The sequence below is a fragment of the Lithobates pipiens genome, unplaced genomic scaffold, assembly GCF_037356315.1.
Source record: "Lithobates pipiens isolate NorthernLeopardFrog02 unplaced genomic scaffold, aLitPip1_a1.2 Scaffold_16, whole genome shotgun sequence".
NCBI lineage: Eukaryota > Metazoa > Chordata > Amphibia > Anura > Ranidae > Lithobates > Lithobates pipiens.
In genome coordinates, this window is record NW_027507748.1 from 378759634 (window position 1) to 378768810 (window position 9177).

General features: G+C 46.4%; 1 protein-coding gene across 1 annotated transcript in view; it reads right to left on the minus strand.

The window, feature by feature from the left end:
- The window catches only part of SYAP1 (synapse associated protein 1), a 28051-nt gene extending 19581 nt beyond the window's left edge, over positions 1 to 8470 (minus strand). Inside the window, exon 1 of the mRNA XM_077482197.1 lies at positions 8122 to 8470. Coding sequence (XP_077338323.1) covers positions 8122 to 8335 — 214 coding nt within the window. The 5' untranslated portion in view covers positions 8336 to 8470. The remainder of the gene's footprint in view (positions 1 to 8121) is intronic.
- Between the last annotated feature and the right edge of the window lie 707 nt (positions 8471 to 9177).

The window sequence follows — 9177 nt, forward strand, 5'->3', positions numbered from 1 at the left end:
GGGGGAAGAGATCGGTGTCAGCAGCGCTGTGGGCTGCATCTGCAGTGCCCACATCGCTGCTCACCGAATTTAACCCCTCAATACCCCACCAAGACTCTGCAATACCCCGCCAAGACTGCCATAAATTGCCATACCCAACCATACTTGGAGATATTCTGCAATACTCAGCCATACGCGGTGATACCCTGCAATACCCAGCCATAGAGGCCCCCTATTTGTTTTTTGTTTTTATTTCAGGCTTCCCAGCTTAGAGGTGACATGCGGGGTCTTATTGACCCCATATCTCACTGTAAAGAGGACCTGTCATGCCATATTCCTATTACAGGGGATGTTCACATTCCTTGTAATAGGAATAAAAGTGATCAAAAAAATTATTTTGGGGGAAAAAAAAAAATGTCAAACTAAAATAAAGTAAAATGAACAATAAATTATTTTATTTTTTTAAAGCGCCCCTGTCCCCATGTGCTCGCATGCAGAAGCGAACGCATACCTAAGTCCCGCCCACATATGAAAACGGTGTTCAAAACACACATGTGAGGTATTGCTGTGAACGTTAGAGCGAGAGCAATAATTCTAGCCCTGGACCTCCTCTGTAACTCAAAACATGTAACCAGTAAAAAAAAAAAATAATAATTTAAAAGTGTCGCCTATGGGGATTTTTAAAGAGAAGAGCCAGTTTTTTTTTTTTTTTTTTTTTTAAATGTAAAAGTCAGCAGCTGCAAACACTGTAGCTGCTGACTTTTAATAAGCAGACTTACCTGTCCAGGGTGCCCGCGCTGTCGGCCTCCCAAGGCTGATCCGTCCCTCGGCTCCCGGGGCCACCATTTCAACTAAGGGAAACAGGCAGTGGAGCCTTGCGGCAGCGCTTTGTGAATGGGGCACTCTGTGTTCTGGGACACACAGTTCCCAGAACACAGCGCAACCCATTACCCAGAAGACGCTGCACGGAGGAGAGAAGACAGAACATCACGGCGGAGGAGGAAGAGGCAGATTAGGACGATATGCCTAGCAACAGGCATTTCTGGTAAGTTTAAAAAAAAATAATAATAATTTTTCTAATATTATGCTAATTTTTAATGTACTTTTGTTTTTCGGGGTGGCCCTCCACTTTAAGGAGCGACGTTTGGCACCATGCCACGGGCGTGTTCAATTTTGAAGAGTGACATGTTAAGTATCTATTTAGTCAGCATAACTTCATCTTTCACATTATGCAAAAATTGGGCTAACTTTACTGGGTTTTTTTTATTATTTTTTTAAAGCACAAAACTGCTTTTTTTTTTTTTTTTTTTTTTAAACGCATTTGAAAAATTGCTGCGCAAATACCGTGCGAGATAAAAAGTTGCAACGACCACCATTGTATTCTCTAGGGTCTTTGCTAAAAAAAACGTATATAATGTTTTGGAAATCTATGTAATTTTCTAGCAAATAAATGATGATTTTTACATGTAGGAGAGAAATGTCAGAATTGTCCTGGGTGCTCCAGAACGCCTGATGGCGCTCCCTGCATGTTAGGCCTCTGTATGTGGCCACGCTGTGTAAAAGTCTCACACATGTGGTATCACCGTACTCGGGAGTAATAGCAGAATGTGTTTTGGGGTGTAATTTGTGGTATGCATATGCTGTGTGTGAGAAATAAACTGATAATATGACAATATTGTGAAAAAAAAACAAAAAAAAAACAAAAGAAAAATCTTGATTTTGCAAAGAATTGTGGGAAAAAAAATTACAACTTAAAAAAACTCATCATGACTCTTACTGAATACCTTGGAATGTCTTCTTTCCAAAAAGGGATCATTTGGGGGGTATTTGTACTTTTCTGGCATGTTAGGGTCTCAAGAATTGAAATAGGCCGTCAGTACTTCAGGTGTGATCAATTTTCAGATATTGGCACCATAGCTTGTGGACTCTATAACTTTCACAAAGACCAAATAATATCCACCAATTTGTACTTATTTTTACCAAAGATATGTAGTAGTATAAATTTTGGCCAAAATTTATGAAGAAAAATTACTAGTCTGCTAAATTTTATAACAGAAACGAAGAAAAATTCATTTTTATTTTTATTTATTTTTTACAGAATTTTCGGTCTTTTTTCTTTAATAGCACAAAAAAAAAAAAAAAAAAAACAGCGGTGATTTAATACCACCAAAAGAAAGCTCTATTTGTGTGAAAAAAAGGACATACATTTCATGTGAGTAAATGTTGCAAGACTGAGTAATTGTCATTCAAAATGTAAGAGCACCGAAAGCTGAAAATTGGTCTGGTTATTAAGGGGGTTTAAGTGCCCAGTGGTTAAAGTGGAAGACCAAGCTTTTCTGGCACTTTTTGTTTACAAGTTTAAATCAGCATGGTTTGCTAGAAAATTACTTATAAAAGTCAAACATTATAAATTTTTTTTTCTTTAGCAGAGAACCTAGGGAATAAAATGGCAATTGTTGCCTTTTTATTTATGTCACACGGTATTTGTGCAGCGGTTTAGCATACGCAATTCTTTTGGAAAAAATACACTTTAATGAATTAAAAAAACTAGGGATGCACCGAATGGGTTTTTTGGTGCCGAAACCGATACCGAAAATGAAAAATACACTAGGCCGAAAACCGAAACCGATACCGAAACAGCACCGATACCGAAAATGACTGTTTTTAAAAAATATTTTTATACAGGAGGTGGTCAGAGACTGGGGACACGGTACCAGGAGGTGGTCAGAGACTGGGGACACGGTACCAGGAGGTGGTCAGAGACTGGGGACACGGTACCAGGAGGTGGTCAGAGACTGGGGACACGGTACCAGGAGGTGGTCAGAGACTGGGGACACGGTACCAGGAGGTGGTCAGAGACTGGGGACACGGTACCAGGAGGTGGTCAGAGACTGGGGACACGGTACCAGGAGGTGGTCAGAGACTGGGGACACGGTACCAGGAGGTGGTCAGAGACTGGGGACACGGTACCAGGAGGTGGTCAGAGACTGGGGACACGGTACCAGGAGGTGGTCAGAGACTGGGGACACGGTACCAGGAGGTGGTCAGAGACTGGGGACACGGTACCAGGAGGTGGTCAGAGACTGGGGACACGGTACCAGGAGGTGGTCAGAGACTGGGGACACGGTACCAGGAGGTGGTCAGAGACTGGGGACACGGTACCAGGAGGTGGTCAGAGACTGGGGACACGGTACCAGGAGGTGGTCAGAGACTGGGGACACGGTACCAGGAGGTGGTCAGAGACTGGGGACACGGTACCAGGAGGTGGTCAGAGACTGGGGACACGGTACCAGGAGGTGGTCAGAGACTGGGGACACGGTACCAGGAGGTGGTCAGAGACTGGGGACACGGTACCAGGAGGTGGTCAGAGACTGGGGACACGGTACCAGGAGGTGGTCAGAGACTGGGGACACGGTACCAGGAGGTGGTCAGAGACTGGGGACACGGTACAGGAGGTGGTCAGAGACTGGGGACACGGTACAGGAGGTGGTCAGAGACTGGGGACACGGTACAGGAGGTGGTCAGAGACTGGGGACACGGTACAGGAGGTGGTCAGAGACTGGGGACACGGTACAGGAGGTGGTCAGAGACTGGGGACACGGTACAGGAGGTGGTCAGAGACTGGGGACAAGGTACAGGAGGTGGTCAGAGACTGGGGACACGGTACAGGAGGTGGTCAGAGACTGGGGACACGGTACAGGAGGTGGTCAGAGACTGGGGACACGGTACAGGAGGTGGTCAGAGACTGGGGACACGGTACAGGAGGTGGTCAGAGACTGGGGACACGGTACAGGAGATGGTCAGAGACTGGGGACACGGTACAGGAGATGGTCAGAGACTGGGGACACGGTACAGGAGATGGTCAGACTGGGGACACGGTATAGGAGATGGTCAGAGACTGGGGACGTGGTACAGGAGATGGTCAGACTGGGGACACGGTATAGGAGATGGTCAGAGACTGGGGACGTGGTACAGGAGATGGTCAGAGACTGGGGACGTGGTACCGAAGATGGTCAGACTGGGGACATGGTACAGGAGATGGTCAGAGACAGAGGACGTGGTACAGGAGGCATCCCCCATTGCAGCCAGTGTGTCCCCATTGCAGCCAGTGTGTCCCCATTGCAGCCAGTGTGCCATTTTGCAGCCAGCCTGTGCACTGTGTGCAGGGAAGAGAGCCGCCTCCGTCGCCTGTTTGATAACAGCGCCGGGAACATCACAGCTTTCATTTCAATTGCTGTGTGTTCCCGGCCGTGCGCCGTCACACGCAGCCCCTCCCCCTTGTCCGGGCACTTTGATAGACAGAGCATCCGTCCAATCCTGCGGATGATCTTTCTATCTAAGTGCCTGGACAAGGGGGAGGGGCTGCGTGTGACGGCGCACGGCCGGGAACACACAGCTATTGAAATGAAAGCTGTGATGTTCCCGACGCTGTTATCAAAAAGGCGGCGGAGGTGGCTCTCCTGCGCTATGATGGGCGTCACCAGGGGCGGGGGTTGGAGCCCCCCCCCCCACCCAGGCCACGCCCCATTTTCGGCTCCATTATCGGCCGTTTTTCTCTTTCGGCAAAATGCCGAAAAGGGCATTTTCGGCCGATATGTTTCGGCGGCCGAAATTTCGGTGCATCACTAAAAAAAAAAAAAAAAAAAACAAACACAATAGTTACCCCATTTTTTTCATATAATGTGTCAAGTAAATGGATACCCAACATGTCACACTTTAAAACTGCACATGCTTGTGGAATGGCGAGAAACTATGGTACTTCTATAGGAAATGCTTTAAAGGCCTTTACAGATTACCTGCTTAGAATTACTGAGGGGGGTATAGTGCTAGAATTATTGCTCTCACTCTAACGTTTGCTGCAATACCTCATGTGTGGTTCGAATACTGTTTACATATGTGTGACTTACAGATGTGTTCTCTGCTGCACGTGAGTACGGAGGGAATGGGCACTTTCAATATTATTATTTTTTTTTTATTATACTTTTTATTTTTACACTGTCCATTTATTTATTTTTTCCCCCTTCTCACTTTTTGTCCTCTTACAAGTAATGTAAACGTCCCTTGTAATATAAATAAGGATGACAGGTCGTCTTTATAGAGAGATCTGGGGGTCAAAAAGACCTCAAATCTCTCCTTTACCTTTAACAGGAAAGAAAAAAAAAAGTTTGAAATTTTGCTTAATTTTTTTTTTTTCTTCCAGCTTGGACCAAAAGTGACGTCATGACATCACGCTGGTCCTCCAAGACCTTAGAGTCAATCAAAGAGACATCCCCTCCAGATGCTGCGGCAACCAGCGCAGTGGCTCAGGCCGGTTTCATGAGAAAGCCGGCCATCTGCTGAAAAAACAAAAAAAAATTCTTCAGCCAAAATCCTGGTAAACCACTTGCAAACCGCAATGTATATGCACGTATTGTGGTCAGCAAGTGGTTAAGCCCTCCTATGCATTACAGCCAAGGAAGCTGCTTCTGTTTGATCTGCAACTGCCATGGTGCTGCACATGTGATCAGTTATGACACCAGACATTTAACCTCCCTGGCGGTATGATTCAGTCCGGTTTTAGGTGCTGAAAGCGGTACAATTATTTTGCATGGGAATTTGGCGTTTTATTTTGTAGTCCTGAAATTCTTAGGAATAACTCTCTTAAATCTGTTCAAAGCAGAGTCTAGCAGACATCCCGGGTATGATAAAGTTTATAATATAATAAAGGATAATAAAAATTATTCAATAATGTAATCAAATCCAAAAACACTGAAAAAGAGACACTTTTTGGTTGCTATGGGCAATCTCCAAATTCCAGGCAGAAAAAAACAGTATTTATAATATAAAAGTGCATGCAGGGCACTGCACAGACCACTAGGGACAAAGGGGGTGTGTATTTTTTAATACAGCACTGTAATCTGTAAGATTATAGTGCTGTGTGTGTTTTGTGTATTTTTACTTTTTTGAATTTGCCGCCGTTCTCCGCTCCCGTGCGCCGTAACGTTGCAGGGAACGGAGCTCGGCGGCATTCGGCACTGTGAATCGAGCGGAGGACAGCTCGATCACACAGCGCGGGGGACATCGCTGGATCCAGGGGACAAGGTAAGTAACTCCCTGTGTCCTCCCCTGCATCCAGCGAAGCCATCCCGAGTCTGGCTCGGGGTTACCGCTTCTATCAGCAAATTCCTAACCCGAGCCAGACTCGGGATTACCGCTAGGGGGGTTAAGCAGTGTTCCGCTTGGGGAACGCCATTCGTCGTAAGGGAAACTGGCAGTGAAGCCTTTTGGCTTCACAGCCAATTCCCTGCTGTGCATGTGAGAAGCTCTCTGCACTTTCTAATTGGCCTGGGGGAAGGGGAAGGAGGCTAAACCTCCTCCCCCCCCCCCCCTCAAAAAAAGTGCCAAATGTGGCACCAGAGGGGGAATCAGATCAGCGGAAGTTCCACTTTTGGGCGAAACTCAGCTTTAATGATTTGACAGTTTGGTTGAGGACACAAGCACATATGACAGTTGGCAAACTCTGCATTTTTTAAACAGTTTCATTGATGGGTTTAGTTCTGTTTTATTATTTACTGCTGTTCAGAGGCCCTGGGGAAAATGGCAGCCTCCAGCATGAAGAAACAGGAGCAATGCTGGAGGCAATTTACAGTACACACTCATTTTGGTAGCAGAACTATTAATGTGGAATGTGTGTTCCTTGCTATAGATTTATTTATAATAAGTTGTTATGGATTAAACATTTTTTGCTGGCGTTCAGCTTTAATTCTGCACTGATACATTTCTCCAGCAGTGATACGGTATTGAATGAAGAAGCAAGCCTATGCTTTCCTTTATTCCTGGCAATTCTTCATATAGCATACATCAACAGTGCACTGCACACTCCCAGATCATCTATGGCAGTGATCATCAACCCTGTCCTCAGGGCCCACTAACAGGCCAGGTTTTATGTATTGTCTTGGGGAGATGCAGACTAGAAGACTGCAATCACTGAGCAGCAAATGATATCACCTGTGATATATTTCAGTTATCTTGCTAACCTGGCCTGTTAGTGGGCCCTGAGGACAGGACTGATGACCACTGATCTATGGAATCTGTCAGATGTCCAGTCAATATTCCTATCGCATGCATTTCTGGAGAAGGCCCAATAGTAATGGGCATCAGGCATGACAAATGGGTTCTGCACCACTCTGACTTCTTTGCTGTGATGTCTTCTCTCTCCAGTGAAAAAGTTTTGGCTTTATCTGAAGATCTGTGATGTGCTGGCAGATATTTACACAGACTCGGTATAAACCCAACAGGAGCTGGGATGTCCGGAATGGATTTGAGTGCCAGAGAAGATGTCACTCCCGTGTACATATGTAGCGATGACATCATCCATGGACACCCAATAGCTGAAGAGAGATGACGCGAGACCTGGAAATAGTAATTGAGGAATAAATCGCACATCACGACAAGAGAAGAGGACTCCGAGCCCCTGTTGGGTTTATACTGAGTCTGTGTAAATATCTGCCAGCACAACACAGATCTTCATTTAAAGTCAGAACTTTTTCATTGCAGAGAGAGCGAGAGAGAGAGAATCAGAGCAAAGAAGTCAGAGCTGTGCAGAACCTCTTTGTCATGCCTGATGTCCATTACTATTGGGCCTTTTCTAGGAATGTGTGCGATATGAACATTGACCGGTACATATACTGAGTCTGTGTCCCCTACTAGGGAGATTCCTTTTCTCCTGGTGACTGATGATTAAGGATGAGCTCCGGCGTGTTTGCATGCTCCACATGCAGAGCCCGCCATGAAGTTGGTGCAGCGCTGCACTAATCACAGGCAGTGAGACATTGCCGATCTCTGCAGCCGCACATCGGGGCAATGTCTCACTGCCTGTGATTAGCACAGTGCTGCACCGACTTCATGGCGGGCTCTGCACGTGGAGCATGCGAACACGCCTGAGCTCATCCTTACCGATGATGGAAAATTCCTGCATTCTGAGTGGTCACCAAAACAGAAGGGAAGCCTTCTTCAACCGACTTTGGGGGGGATCTCTCACTTCCTGTTGTGTCTATAGGACAGGAAGTAAAGGCAATTCTCCACACCTTCCCCTACACTACATAGAGAGGGGCTGTCTCCAGTGCAGATGTCAGGGTCACTCCCTCTCCTGAGAACACTCACTGCCGAAGCCTTTGGCTTGTTTGACGAGCACATCCTCGGGTTCGTCGTGTGGGGGTGCCTCTTCCTCCTCAGGCTGTACACAGACCCTCTTGTCTTCTCCCCTCTGTTCGGTCACCACTTCCTGCTCGGCGGCTCTGTGCCGTTCCTTCTCCTCAGCAGACTCTGTGTCCGGCTCAGGGTCCAGGCCCAGCCAGCTGCCCAGCCCTCGTAGCATGTCGGCTGCACGGCCCGAGCCCCCAGCACACGTCCCAGCACCGCTCGGCGACAATGACGATGGTTGTGTTTATCTTCCTGTCCGGAGTGTCAAAACTTCCTCGTCTATGAGCCTTACGTCAACAGCACATATGCCAACCAATGGCACATTCTGTATAAGTCACATGATCGTCTAAAGCCTGCCAAAGTCCAGCCCCTCTGTCCAATGACAAGGCGGGGATCAGGAACATCCGGCTCCTTCCCCCGGCTGTGCAGTGGTAGGTGTCACGTGACTACAAGACGCAAGCAGGCAGCTGCGTACAGCTGAGCTCCCAGTACAGGTCTATTGTGTTTACCTGAATGTCAGGCTGACCCTCTGCCTTGTGTACTGGGAGCTACTGAGCCACAAACAATATGCTGCGCACTGAGATATCAGGGTTGTTTACTAAAACTGGAGAGTGCAAAATCCTTACCTCCCAACTTTTTAGGATGGGAATGAGGGACACATAAGCAAAAGTATGTAGGACCCCTTGCCACGCCCCCTTAAAGGAGAATTGTACAAAAAAAAAAACAAGATTGGTTAAACCCACAAGTGCTTTTTTTGCCACTTTTATTCCTTTATATTGGCTTTCGGACTTTACAAATGCAGCAATTTAGAAATCAGGTGAAAGGTTTTTGATGGATAAAAAGTGCATTTTATATACATATATGTAGATCAGCCAAAAATGAGGGGGAATGAGGGACGTTGCTCCAATATGCAAAAATTTAACAAAAAGCATCGGATGGCCGCACTCCAATGAAAACAATTTCTTTAAAGCAGAGCTCCACCCTATTTTAGATGTTTTGCTCAATCAAATGCTATGA